The 14,595-nt window shown below is 44.2% G+C and overlaps 1 protein-coding gene across 1 annotated transcript; it reads right to left on the bottom strand.

The window, feature by feature from the left end:
* Window positions 1-2,877: 2,877 nt before the first annotated feature.
* On the bottom strand, window positions 2,878-14,066 carry APLF (aprataxin and PNKP like factor; the record flags this gene model as incomplete). Its single annotated transcript, XM_010138201.1, is given in 8 exon segments — window positions 2,878-2,916; window positions 4,050-4,096; window positions 4,464-4,589; window positions 7,667-8,055; window positions 10,766-10,944; window positions 13,132-13,258; window positions 13,884-13,928; window positions 13,931-14,066. Coding segments are annotated over 8 exon segments (1,088 nt in total), but the record flags the coding sequence as incomplete, so codon positions are not given.
* Window positions 14,067-14,595: the final 529 nt, after the last annotated feature.

The raw sequence follows: 14,595 nt of genomic DNA, 5'->3' as shown, positions 1-14,595 counted from the left end.
TATTGTTTACCAGACTTCAGAGGAAATTAATCCCGCCCGTGTTTACCCACACCAGCAGAAGCTTTTATAGGAATCACAGACTAGGGTCCTGCAGAATGACGGAGGGTAGAGGTCAAAACAAAGATGCTAAAGACAAGAAGAACAAAATCCCTCTTCTCAGACTAAGCTTGAAAGAATAATAAGCCCAAGACCTGTATAGTGAAGAAAAGCTCTTCCTCGCTTTCACAGCGCTGTGGGTGGTACTTTACAACAAAAGCAGGAATTCTGGCAAAATACTGATTACTTCCATATTTTTCCTACAAAGGTAGAGGACCATACTACGGTTTTCCTCCCCGTACATCAATGCTTTTAGATTTCAGCAGTGGATGATGCACTTCCTTCCATGTCTTCCCACTGTAGTTTAATTAGCCCCACAGCCCCTAAAGCTGCTCATTAGCACAAGTCTGCCTTTTCCCTGCTATGGTACTTGTAAAGACAACCTCGAAACTCGCTCTGGAAGTATCTCCTCCATGGGGGGAGAAAAAGTTTGCTGACCACCCCTTTCAAAGGGTTATATTTGTAGGAAAACTTCCAAAGAAGTGTGTAGGAGAATCCCGCACAGCCTATAGCCGCAGCAGGTCACTCACCTAAGCAGCAACAATGCCGCGAGGTCACTCAATAGTGACAATTTAATGACAGTGTAACTCTGACCTTTTTTTTTTCTTCTTCCTCCCTTACAACTATTCCTGCAGTAATTACCCTTTGATCAGTTCTCAGAACACAGACCACATTCTCTACAGGCAATTTGTAATCCCTCTGGTAGCAATTAGACTAAAAATGGTAAAAACTGAGCATGTCGAACGTCCTGCGGACAGTACCCTTCTTTTCGTTCTCAGAACACAGACCACATTCTCTACAGGCAATTTGTAATCCCTCTGGTAGCAATTAGACTAAAAATGGTAAAAACTGAGCATGTCGAACGTCCTGCGGACAGTACCCTTCTTTTCTGGCTGGCAGAGTTCAAATACACTTGTACGGAAATTAATCCTGCTGTGCTTAGCTGTGCCAACCTGCACCAAATAAAGGTGAAGGGAGCCCGGACTGTCTGCGTGACCTTGCAGGGCTCAGTACAACTGCCTCAGACGGGAACTTGCTGAGCGCAACCTTTTACAAGCTTTGCCCTCAAAAGAGCTAAGCAAGCCAGGCAACAAGACATTGAAAGAAAAACAAACAGCAAATATGAACAGAACTTTAATTAATGAACTCCCTTCTTCCCCCTGTGCACAGAATATCAATTCTTCCCTGGTTCTTACATAGGAAGAGGAGTTGAATTTGACAGACTGAATTTCGGTTCCACGTTGAAAGTTTTACACGCTCACAAGAGAAGCACTTTTCTAGCCATGGTCCCTCTTGGCTTATCCCCTGCCATGAGCTGGACACGCAGGATCTACCACTGGGGTAAGAAAGGTGTTCTTAGGAAAGGCGCAGCTACGATTTCAAACCTTTAAGATTAGATTTAGACTTTAGATAAGCACACAGTCCAGCTTGCACCATCATAAAAACCTCACACACGCGCTGCTCTTACAGTGCTGCAACAATTCTCACCACGCTCTAACACGTGCTTCTAAAAGCGAGCAGTGATCCAGAGGGGGCTGGTACTCGCATCATGGGATGCAGCAAAGCCTGTAGGTAATGCCCGTACCTCAGAACATGCTAGTGCACAGATACAACCATATCAAACACTCAGTGATAGCAAAAGCACACGTGTACACGATAAGGAAATCAGATGGGAAAGAAATTTCTCAGCAGAAAGTGTAAAGCAGCCTCTTGAATCCACCCACAACAGAAATAGAGGCCAACTAAGTACAGCTGTTTGCACCTTTGTTTTCTCAAGAAGGCATATCTCCCTCTTTCAGGGGCTGATTTAGGGAATTCACACCCTGATGATCTCAAGGAGGAGGAGCCAGTTCCCACTTCCACTTGAGACGCAGAGGTCCCACTCTCACGCCTCGTTCAGGCCAGTGAAATGAAGGCGGTGTATCATCGGACTCTCAGACTGCTCTTTGGAGCTCACTTTTAAATTACTTTAGAAAGAATAGGAAGCCAAGACACAAAAGAAGCCTGGAAACAGACCTGAAGATTTAGAACTGGAGTGTATGTGGGTACACCATACAAGTGAACACTGCTGGCAGCAGCAGAGCAAGCTAGGAGCGTCCCTGGTGAACGGAGGAGATACTCACACACAGCATGACAATGCACATCACCAACAGGGACTGCAGCTGGACTGTGCTACTGCATAACCCTCACTGATCACCAGAAACTAAAGAAAAGAGGGTACAAACACAGCCAACAGGGAAAGCTGCCCTCAACTCAGAGGCATCAGCCTGCTTCTACCCCTTGGTCCTCACAAGCCAGTATCTTAGCTGAAAGGTTTGCACCTCCCAGTAAGAGTAAGAAGCGCTTACCAGCACGTGCACACATATCACTTGAGTTATTCAAGGGACAGTGCAATGCAGAATGAGTACCTGGGTGACTCAAGAGCAATCTACCTTTATGGGGTAACCCTGGGGATGTAACACTGGACTCCTTCCATCCTGTTACGACCCCTGTGTGAGGAATAATCGATACAGCCACACGTGTGTGCTTTCCTGTCTGCTTCCAGGGAATACAGGTATGCCCATCCAGGAAGCCAGGCACAAACTCAATTTCAGCACCACTACTACCTGTGAAAAAGCAGGTGACTAAATAACTGGAAAAGCAAGTAACTAAACCAGCAACTACTTTCTCCTCCGGTAAGTATTACCGAGCATCTCCAGCACGGTTAAACGCCCAAACCCCAAAGCGGATCAGTTGCATCCCATGCTGATGTGCCCACTCAGCACCTAAGAACATACTCACCATTCTTCGAAGTTCGTTGCTGGGTTCCTCTTGCAGTTACTAAAGAAAGGGAAGTTATTAGTCAGGACAGAGCATGACGTAGCGTCAGGGTTATTCATGGGGCAACAATAAAAGACTGGCCTATTAAAAAAACCGCTGCGGTGACCGTGCTGTATTTACAAGCACAATAACTACTCTGCTGCCCCCCAAAAAACCCACTTTTTTGGTATCGAATAATACCTGCGAGATTACCCAGATGAACCATCCTTACCATTACAGACCATTCCCCCTGTAGACAAATGTCATCAATACTGTTTGTTGAGGTTTTTTAAGCAGAACGCTGGAGTATTTCAAAGCATTTCAACATTTTACATCGTTGTTTCCATAAATGCAGTTCCTCCTTAATCACGTCATAATCCCAATTCTTTAAAGACATTATCACTACATTTCCATAATTGTTCTGCTCTGAAACACTGTTTACTGCATTTGGATTTCAAGTGGAAAAATCTCCAAGTCCAATAATCAACAAAAAGCACAAAAAAAATCTGTAAAGTATCTCTTCGCGTTCTTGAAGAGCAGACACAAGGTGAACAAGAAGTCCCCCAGTGTTTTTCAATGAGTCTAGTCAGTGGAATATAAAAAACTAGAAAATTTTACAATAGAAACTCAGATTCAGGTTTAATTATATTCTCTAAGCCTTAAGAGAACACACGCGTGAAAATTCATTCTCCCAGTAAGAAAATCACTGATCCAAAAAAAAAAAGAAAAAGAAAAAAGGTGACAGACATGTTTGCAGTGTTTGTTTCAGAGCATCATAAGACTTTAAAATTGTACGTTACCTGAGAATTTCCTATCAAAACAAAAATAAGAAAAAACAGTAAGTACAAAAAGTTAAAATATAAATCTATACAGTTAAAATATTTCTCTGTACACACGGGGACAGGAGAAAAGCTATAGAAGTAATTTACTGCCGTGTGCATTTGAAATGCTGAGAAACATTTCAGAAACACCTAGAAATATTCCCTGTTCTCATGGTAACACTCCAGCTCTGCATGGAGGAAGAACAGGGAGTGTTATTCACTTCCAGCAGCTGAAAGCATTTGAGTCCACAGTTTTGGTATCCATTCCTGGGCTTTGGGGGTGATGTCCTGCCCGCCTCCCCACTCTGAGCTACAGTGAACAACTTGGCTCACCTGGAGGTGCACTATGCCTGTATTCCAGCTTGTGCTGGGGATTCTTCCTGCAAAGCAGAAAACAGTATAAGCTTGGTTCACCACTTTGTTCTACACTTAAAAGCCCAGGACTACTTCTCATTTCATGGATAATTTTCACTTTGTTTTAGAATGAAATTCTGTGACCAGCAAAGCTGAGACACTTTTGACTCAACAGGAGGGTCTCCCTGACAGGTCTGTCTAACCCTGTCCTCTGTGCAGTTAATAAAGTGTACCCGGCCATCCAGTCTGGTTAAATCACTGTCACGTTTATTACCAAACTTTGTTTTGTCAAAACTTAACATCAAGAATTGCTCATCACTCTGTGGTTGGTTTGCAGCTCCTGGGGAGAACGTTCTGTCACACAAGAAAAGCCCTTTGTCCCGTGGTTCTTACCTGTAACAAGCCGTTCCATAGGGACACTCCGGCCGGTTATCGTTGCTATCCTGAGTCACGATCTCCGTCACATGATAGTCGTCATCATTAGGGTGGCTGAACTGCTGGAAGTGAATGGGATTCTTCCTGCAAAAGACAGCAGACGTATCAGAAGTGACTGCTCCACTTACACCCAGGCAGCAGAGATCTTGTGTCGTCACCGTTATTGAACCAGCGACAATTCGTTTTTCTGTGGTTACATAAAGAGGAGCTGTTAATGTTTAACTTTATGCAGAAGGTAAGATCTACTCTCAGGATAACAGAAGAAAAGTTTTGTCTCAGCACATGCTGCAAAAGAGATTAAACCGGGAATTTTCCTCTCTGCCATCAGTTTTAAATTTCAGACCTCCAGCACATAGACAATCTACTGGTGTCATCACATAGCACCGCTCTTACTCAGTGGCCAGCTTGCTTAGGTCTGACTCTTCTGGAGGTATCAAAGTGCCGTTTTATGTGAAAAAACAAATTACAACGATGACAGAAAGTTGTACCATAAGACATAACAACTCTGTACGTAGCTGAGTTACACCAATGTTAGTGATGAGAACACGTTACGAGCATCCACGACTTCTTGCTCTACAACACCTAACACAACTGAATCCAAGACGAGCAAGTAGTGAATCAAGTAAGTGCACCACTGAAAGAACATTGCTACTGCTACTAGACAGCAGGTTTGCATACACACCATAGGAGACAAGGCAGCTGTAAACAGCATCACTCAGAGAAGAGTTTGCACTCCTGCACAGCAAGAAATGTGAGAAATCTTAATAAACAATTTTCCAAAAGACATTCACAAAACACTCTGGTGATTTACCACACTAATTCCCAAAGGGCTGGCTTTGGATTTAATTCCCTGTTCTTCTAACATGGGAAAAACAAGCAGCAGACAAGGAAATGAACACAGGACTATTCAAGTAAGTTCCTTGACAACAAACAGAGTCAGACGTAACATACACAGAGCACTTTGCTCCTAATGGTAACAGCAGTCTATTTCAATTTGGTAAAGCTTCAGGCTACCTCAGAAGGAGAATCTGACACTGAAGGACAATGTCAAGAAGAGTCCCTGGAGCAAGAGGTGTGCTTGATGCTTTCAAAAAGCAGCCTTTTGAAATTCATAAATGAAGAAAGTGAGCTATAGGTTACCACGCTATTTCCTAAATGTTTAAGATATGTGTTAGAGAAATCTAGTAAGATCAATAGCATTAGTATCTAATCATTTCAGTCAGTGCTGTTTCACTAGGCACCTACCGCAGGCATATCCAGAAGACAAGTATCTCTTAACTGGAGTTTATAAAATGAAGACTGGAACACTGAAGAGCATCTAGTTACCGGATAAATGGCATTTTATGAATAAGAAACCTCACCTGGAAAAAAACTTCCAGGAAGCGTTATGGTTACCACAGCAGTACTTGTTCTTGTGGAAGACGTTGACTCCTACAGCACATCTTGTTAGAAGACACCTTTCACAGGGTTAAAATAATTAAGGAGAGGGAAACCAACTACCCATTGTACTCATACGAGCACTCAAAGCAGCTCCTCTTCCTTAGCAACTCTAAAAAACTACTTTTTCCTCAAGGAAAACACAACAGAATGAAAAACTGAACACACCAGCAACACGTTTTCCTTCAAAGGGCCCGTTCACGCCCCGTGTTCTGTTACAACCACGGGGGAGCTGTAAGGACTGGCTGTAACACAGCTACCCAGCAACGCAGAGCCACTGGAAGGCAATGCTTTCCACAAGTACCGCTGCCAAATGCTTTCAAATAAAGACCCAAGAAGCGTGCACGAGGCTCTTCTTCCACATTACCTGTAACTAAAACTGCCCTTCCTAAACACGAGGAAGCCTTCAGCACGGCAGAGCATTAAACCAGCTTAACCCCCATACAGGGGAAAACTTGTCTGAGCAAAACGAGGAGTAGCTGGAGCAAACTAGAGGCTGCATTTGTACTACTCCATCATAATCATCAAGGGCAAAAGCTGAGATGTGTGAAAGCTCGCTGAGAGAACTGGGAGCCTGACGGGTTTGTCAGCACGACAGCTTTACGCTTCTGATGTACGCAGTTAGCTGCAGCATTAGGCACACCAAAGGTGTTCTAACACCCATGGACTCGTGCTTGCTTGTCTGCTAAACAACCTCACTGTTTTCCCTATTGCTGAAATCCCTTGGGACAGGAGAAAAAAGGTCATAATTTACAACAAACAGAAAAAAGTAACCCAACACAGGACCCCCTGTCTCCTGGATGAGCTGTATCTTTTGTGCTTACAACGTATATGGATTTATCTAGAGCTCAGCGCCTTCTCCTAAACGCAGTTCTCAGGTCATTGGCCATTTGGTGGCCTCAGGAACACCTCCAGATTTGTCTTCCCTTCCGTGTATCAACACACAGCACTACAGATCTTTTCTGGGCAGAAAGAACGAGCTGGAGGCCAGGCACTCAGCACTGGTGTTTTGGAACTTTGCTGGATCATTTGTATAGCACAAACATTTGTTTGACAGATATTTCCCTGTGAATTGAGAGGACATGAGTAGGAGAAAAAAGAAAAAAAAAAAATACATTGTTATTCACTTTGTTACCAAGACAGGTAAGGATTAACATGGAGTTCGTAACTTTGTTTTGTTCTGGTTTTAGGGGCAGAGTGGAAGCTTAACAAAAAAAAAAAAAAGGCAGACTGGCCAAGTTATAATAAAAGCAATTCCTAATTATTTAGGAATGACAAATAATAAATATTTTAACTATTCAGATCACAAAGCATGCAATAAATACAATTATCTTCCACAAAAGCTTCATCTGCTTATAAAACAAGCCTCCAGGGTCTATGTTGGGCATTTCAACCATTTACATCTCTTCTCCCTGCTGGTACAGCTACTGTACACACAGCTTCCTTCTTTCTTCTTAAAATGGACCTTTGCCCCCTATTTCCTACCCCAGTTCTTCTCTCCATTTGCTGCAGTGCGCCATCCCTTGTTTGGGTTACATCAGCCGTCCGCAAGGTGGCCTGGCTCCTCCTTTTACGCTTTTAAAACTCTTGTTATGCCACTCATTTCTCATCAGCCCCATTTACCAGGTTTTTTTCAAATCAAAGCTTGTCAAGACTTTACTCCTTTCCACAGCTAATACATTACTTAATAACAAGCTACCTTAAGCTAGTTTTAATTGCTTTACCTGTAACAGCCTGTTCCATACATGCAAGGTGTCCTCTTACGCTTGATCTGTTTGGAGCCTTCTGAAGCATCTGCACTTCTGGTTGAATCAGAAATCTCAGTCTCGTAATCCAGATTTGCATCAGGCTCAAGAATCCCTTCCTGGGCACCAAAATTTTGGGAAGTCCTGCCCCAGTGAGCTTGTTGACTTGTAGAACCAGTAATCTGCTCTTTGTTTTCTGTTTCCTCAGTTCTATTTTCTTTACTGGAGATCTGACCTACTCTTTTAGACCATTTACTACGTGGCTGCCTATCATTTTTTTCCAGAGAACTTCCAGGGGGTTTTGTTCCAGTCTTGCCATTTCCTTCCATGTTTCTCATGGTACTCTCAAGAGGAAATCCAGATGTATTCTGTGGAACAAGGTTACATTTTGAAGGACCTGAAAATTTACACTCTTTAGAATTAAAAGCTTTAAGGTCAAACTCTGCCTCATCATTCCTGTTTTCAAAATCAGAGAATCTTAGAACAGCCCAGGTTGGAAAGGACCTCGAGAGATCATCTGGTCCAGCCTTTAAAATCTTCTACTCCACTTTCCAAACTCAAGCCAACTGTGCTGAATGAAAGGCTCAAGTTAAAAGCACACATAGACTCTGAAGAAAAACTTATCCTAGAGCTCCCATCCTCAGCTTCAGTTCCCTCACACCACAGGCAGGCTCCTTTCTCACCACCTCCCTGTGTGAATAGCCCCAGGACTTTAGTGTAAATGAGCTTTCAATTAAAAAATGAAAAAACGAATGGGAATTACACTGGTGATGATACAGCAGACTCTAGACGAATGCACACTCCCATACAGGAATCAAGTTTAATCCCATACGTACCAAGATACATAGAACATATATACATACACATATGGGAATTCATGACATACACCTTGAGCTTAATCCCATCCCGGAACTTAAATGCTTCAGCTCAATACTCTAAATCATAAACCAGTTTGCCAGTAGATACAACCAGGCAAAAGGTTTCAGGTTTGACAAAGGCTGCATGTGAAATTCTGGAACGCATGTATAAGAGATGTGCCGTTTAGAAAAGACTATGAGAAACACAACCAAGGCAAGAACCGAGAGGTTACCTGGCAGCACAGCCGTACTGAAGGCTGAACTGCTCGGATACGCTACAGAACTATTCAAAGGCCCCCGCTCTCTACAGTTTATTATTCAAGAGACCCCTCCAGTAAATTTATACTTGTTTTATATGGATGTGTTTGGCAGAGCTTAAAAACCAGCTGGTGGCTTCCGCTCTGATTCTGTTCCTGTCACCGCAAGCCTCGTAACATGCTAACCAAAACCAGGCACAACTGCGTGTGAGCTGCTGCGCGAGCGGGAAAGGGCAAAGCCAGCATTAACACCAAATGATCCCGACAGCAGCCGATCTCCTAAGCCAGCTCGGAGATGCTCACTTACTCAGAGAGGACTCTTTCATCGAGACTCCCCAGGCAAGGCTCAGTAAACAACTGAGGCTTAGGAAATAAGCCTTCACTTGCAAAAGGAGGACAAAATCACTTTTTCTAACTAATTTACTTCTCCCACTTGTGACTTCTCTCTACTACACACTTCAAGCCATTGCCTGTGTTGTGTCTAATGAGAGTAACCACCTTCCCACTTACTGTGTAGTTAAAAAACAGGTTGCAACCAAGGAAAACCAAAGGGAAGAGCACTGCTGGTCCTGGTTGTAACATGTGTATGATCTCACTGCCATCTGGCGGCCGCTGGGCTTAGAAGAATTAAGATTCTTTTTACTTCCTACCCTACATATTTTCTCAACCACCTTAAATACAACTGTAGGAGAGTGATTTCGGTTCCGATACGAAAATTCCGATTTTTTAGTGCTCTCTAGGATTGCTACTACTAACCCACTCCTTTTTCTGCAGAGTTCTGAAGGCAATTTTTTATGTTGTACTTGAGATAAAAACAATCTACGAAATAAACAGGAGAAAATAAGTAAGGCTCCATACTCACAAACTGCAAAATGAAATCATTCTTTCTGCAGTCACTCACCTTATAAGCTGACAAAGAGAAGACAACTCTGCCGCTGGGATTCACGCACCTAGTCAAGAACAACACTCGCCACTCTGAACCCTTTCTCAGACTAAAAGACACCCTTCAGGGCAGTTTTGGTATAGCAGCGCTATGCTCTCCATGAGTAGATCTTTTCAATTAACCTTAAGATTTAGTTGAAAAAAAACCCAAACCTCCGAGAGTTTTCAGACAAAGCACACCAAATAATAGTATTTTATCAGACCCTAGAAGAGATCCAGGCAATTCTAATGCTAGAGGTTGAAACACCTCCCCAGCTTGCCCACTCACAGGAAAGGGCAGTGAAAGCCTCACTTCGCTCTCTCCAGAGCGTGTTTTGTCGTCGATAATGATCCTTCTCTTTTCATTACTAGCAGGGTGGTATCAATAACTGCCTCTAAATGCAGCTGTACTGTAAATTCGCACAGGCACATCGGGCAGCTGGGCTGAAGTGTCTGTTCACTCACTGCCACAGATCGTTCCAGATTCCGGATTACTTTTTTTTCTTTCCTACTTTTTGTCTCAGATTTTGAGATAGTGTCATACGCACGCTCCACACTGTCTTACGTCAAAACACAGCAGCTCTTAAGTCATGCACCATAACTTCCTGGCCATTACACTTCACCAGCGAGAACGGCACTGGTTTGGGCAAAGCCCAGTGTTGCGTTACGTCAGTGTCGTACCCTCAGCTATCCCTCAAGCATCCTCTGAAAAAGAAACCGCACACCAAAGCCGCTCCCAGGACCACTACTTTGGCCCATGTCTTCCAGCCTCTTGCTGTAAAGCTGTAAGTCTGGTATTTCTGTGGAACACTCAGGGGCAAAGTCCCAGATCCCAAGAACACAGAGCAGAAAACCAGGTCTCTGAAGGCTTCGGCAATCCCTGCTACGGAGCTGTTCAGCAGACCGCTATTTCAAAGCAACGGGCAAACACCACATCACAAGCAGGACACACGGTTGTTTTGCAGACCCACCCTTCAATATGACAGTACCAACTACGTTTTCATTTTTTGAAATACTGTGGCTCTGCCCTGAGCCAAATTTACCTGAGATGAATGGTCAGAGAAGGGAAGACAGCTCCTTTTCCCTTGATCTTGCTCTTCACCTTCAAAATCCTCCATGGTTTCTTCAGAAGTTAATCTTTTCTTCTGCTGCGTGCTTCCTTCTGATTTGAACAACTCTGTATCACTTCCTCCCCTTCCGTGGACTTTTTTCATTCTATTACCTTAAAAGAAAATAAAAGGCTACTTTTGGAATGCAACTTTGACAGAAAAATCCTGACCACAGGAGAAATCAAAGCTACGCTGGAGCAGAACACTGGGCAAAAAGCATGAGAAAAGAGCAGCAGTTGTGCATATGCTCTTTCAACAACACATCTTTTCACTTCCTGCCTACAGGAGCAAAAAGTGTGGTTCAGAATGAAACAGATGCTTGGAGGAAAACAACAAATGTGGCAAAGGGTATTCTGGACTGACTGTATCAGCACAACTGACAATTGCACTTACATGATGGTCGGGTAAACCACAGGTCCAAGGATGACTGCTGCCACGGACCTTTTCCTGTGTCACTTCAGATTACCGGTTTATATACCCAAATGTCACCAAGACATGGCGAAGTCACGGTAGGAGCACTTGCCTAGTCAACCACATCGCGGTTGTTTATTTCACCAGCCAGTAACCATGAGACTTTTAGTTTTCCTCCCCACCTTTCTACCTTCTCATCCAACACCACCCTAAAAAGTTGCAAATCATTTCACAAGTTCAAGAAAATACTTTACACTTGTGGAAGAGATCGGTTGTTTTATTGAAGCAGCCCATTCTAAGCTGGAATCACTATCTCGTGTTCATGAGTATCCACAGCTCCCTCAAGGTCAGGCCTTCACCAAGGGTCAGGTACCCCTTGCCCACCCAGCTCCAAATCCAAACGCTTACGTGAGCAAAACATTCAGTCTAAAACACACAAACATTACACACACACACAAACAAACATTACACACATTATCGTACTTGTGGAGGAGAAAAACTAAAGAACCCCACCCAGAAACAAAACCCAAACGTAAGAAAACACTAAACTCTAGTGTATAAAGGAAGGAAGGAGAAAGAAGAGTGAAGTTTCTTTTGCTTCTTACAATTTTCTCAAAATTAGCTTTTGAGGAAAGGAACGGGCAGGATAGCCCATGGCACGTGACAGAGGTGTTGAAAGCCACAATTGCCCAGGTCCTTCCATCCAGCCTCCTGCATTTACTGCAGGAGATCAGAAGCAGTTGGTCAGACGCTGCGTGAAACACTTGTGCAGGCCTGCTCGGGCATCAAGAGCCAAATGTTTCCCTTATCCACCTCAGCAGAACTAGCAGTGGAAAGAGGCACTGAAGAGAAGCTGTTGGACACGGGAGAGCAGACAGGCACACAACAGCCACAGCTTGTGCACTCAGACTGGGTAACGCAGGCAGCCAGCAGCTGGCATCCAAACTCCCCCACAGCCCCACGGCAGTGCGGGGCTGCCGAGATAAGACAGAAATGCTGGGGAATGCTGTTCATGTACACGGTCATCTTCCTTTTCTCATTTCTTTAGTCTTCCAGTTCCACCCATAAAAGCCATGAGAGCAATAATTCCGTTTGCAGTGAGCCTGTTGGAGGGTGGCAGTTCTAAAAGTCATTACGAGCTCCCAGGACCAAAGCAGGGCAGGCTGGAAAATTTTCTCGGGATTGTGCCAGTGCGGCACCCTTGTGCCTCCCACTGATAACACCTAAACACAGCACTCTGCTGCTGCTACCGCTGATACGTGGCGGTGGAACTTTATCGTACATTCAGCAATTCCCTTTCGCAGCAAGGACAAGAGAGAATGCAATCTACTTTAGCCTCACATTGGCAAGAAATTACAATGCGGTGATGAAGTGCTCCTCCTAGGAAGTAACTTTGGACTAAGTGATCGAGTTTGATTCATTCGCAGTTAAAAAGCTAACACACACCACCATGCAAAAAAACCCCTACATTCAAAAACTGTGGAATTAGAAGAATCCAGATTTAGAAGGGCAATACATCAGTGATTTAAATGTCACTGGCTTGGAATTAATGGTACAGAAACTACCTAGAATTTACACGGTAAACAAAACAGGCACATTTATCGGAAAAGGCTCCAGAACATCAAACAATCAGCTGTCCAAAGAGAGTGTATTACCCGGCAGAAAAAGGACAAAAATAAAACCCAGAAAGAACATCAACTGAGCAGGAAGAGCACTATCACGCCCGTAGGACTGAGGACAAAAGAGACAACAGCAGTCGGCCTCTGGCAGCTGCCAGGCACACAGCATGGGCAGAGAAGTAACGGATTAATCCCTGCTACCACCACCATTACAGCTGAAGAAAATGAGGCAAAGCACGTAAACATAAACACACTGCACTGCCAACCCACCTCCCTTCATCATGGGCTCGGCAATCCTCTGATCCAGGAGACCTCCTTCCAGCATCCAAGATGGGAGCACTCTCTTTCTGTGAATAGACTTTGACTGCTCCCTTTCGTTATCATCAGAAGTGGGAACCTGAGACAACATTTAGTGTTTAGACCTTTCTCCAGTTACAAAAGAGGTAGAAAAACTAGAACTCAAGTTAGTTCACAGTCGTGCCCTTCAAACGCAGCCTGGATTACCACCCACCCTTGGGCTGGTGCCCACTGTCTGCAGGGGGTTTTTTTACAGTTCCTACTCACTCAGGAAAAAACATCTAAAGAAACCTTCATTCAGTTAAAAAAACCCCTCCCTAGACTTTGGGATAAATATCTAAAAGGTAGAGTTTCACAGAAGAGCTTTATCGGCGTCTTGCTATGGAGTTTCCGCACACAGAAGTAAGAGGAGGTAACAAATGTGCGGTGACGTTGGCCAGCGTGTCCCTTTAAGCACTGTGTTGCTGGATGCACAACAGAGAACTGCAGAAAGACCCTCCTGGCTCCACACGTTACTTATCGGACTGTCTGAAAGCTGTTTTACTCGACAACATCTGAAAAAAGCACAGGACACTTGTTTTGAAAACTCCATTTTGGTGGACAGGCTGCTGGCAGCTACTTGGAGCCTACGGCTTTGCCAGAGTTTACCGTTCAGGATAAAAACCCCAAACATTTTCAACACATGCTTACAAATCTTAAATTCGATTAAAAAATCCAGCACCCACCAAATGTCTGGGAGCAGCAGCATTTTTCCTCATGTTTGCGGCTCCCGGCTCTGTATCTCCACGTTGGAACGTGCTGGTTCTGTTAACAAGGGACTACAGGTCGTCTCAATGGGATGAACTGTTGGTGCTGCTTCTGCATCAGCCTCTGGATGTTTTTCTGGCAAAACAAAAATCCTTTTCAGCCTGTCAAAGGCATCACACACATAAACACACACATGTTACTCAAACACAGCGGTTGGTCTGAACGTTTGCTCTAACACACCTCTGCACTGAATGGCACATCCCCACTGAATTACACCAACTCACAGAGGAAATACACATCCTTTCCCCTCCTTTTCACCGCCCACTCAGAGTGTCTCGAACCCAAGATTTTCCAGTCGCTGCTGACCTCCGTGTTCTGTTTCTGGAGCATGCCACTGATACTAGTCACTGCCATGACAAAACTCTGAGAAAGCTCAACATTAAGACACAGTTTTCAGGATCAGACGCCCAAAGAACCCAGCACTTCTTGGTGAGCTCTCATTAACGGCTGCACTTCTGCAGCTCTGAGGTGGCACCGCGTCCTGAGGAGCTGGTTTTAAAGCCTCAGTTCGGAGCCGCCGCATCTGAAATGCTTCTCAGTCGTGAGAGTGCCCCGAAACTGCAACTGTTTTTCCTTCAGCGCTTTGCCCTTCCACTAGTCAACTCACCCCACAAAGAATCGGGGGGGAAG

The sequence above is a fragment of the Buceros rhinoceros genome, unplaced genomic scaffold (assembly GCF_000710305.1).
Source record: "Buceros rhinoceros silvestris isolate BGI_N320 unplaced genomic scaffold, ASM71030v1 scaffold30426, whole genome shotgun sequence".
NCBI classification, from domain to species: domain Eukaryota; kingdom Metazoa; phylum Chordata; class Aves; order Bucerotiformes; family Bucerotidae; genus Buceros; species Buceros rhinoceros.
This window is presented reverse-complemented; position numbering and strand designations above follow the sequence as displayed.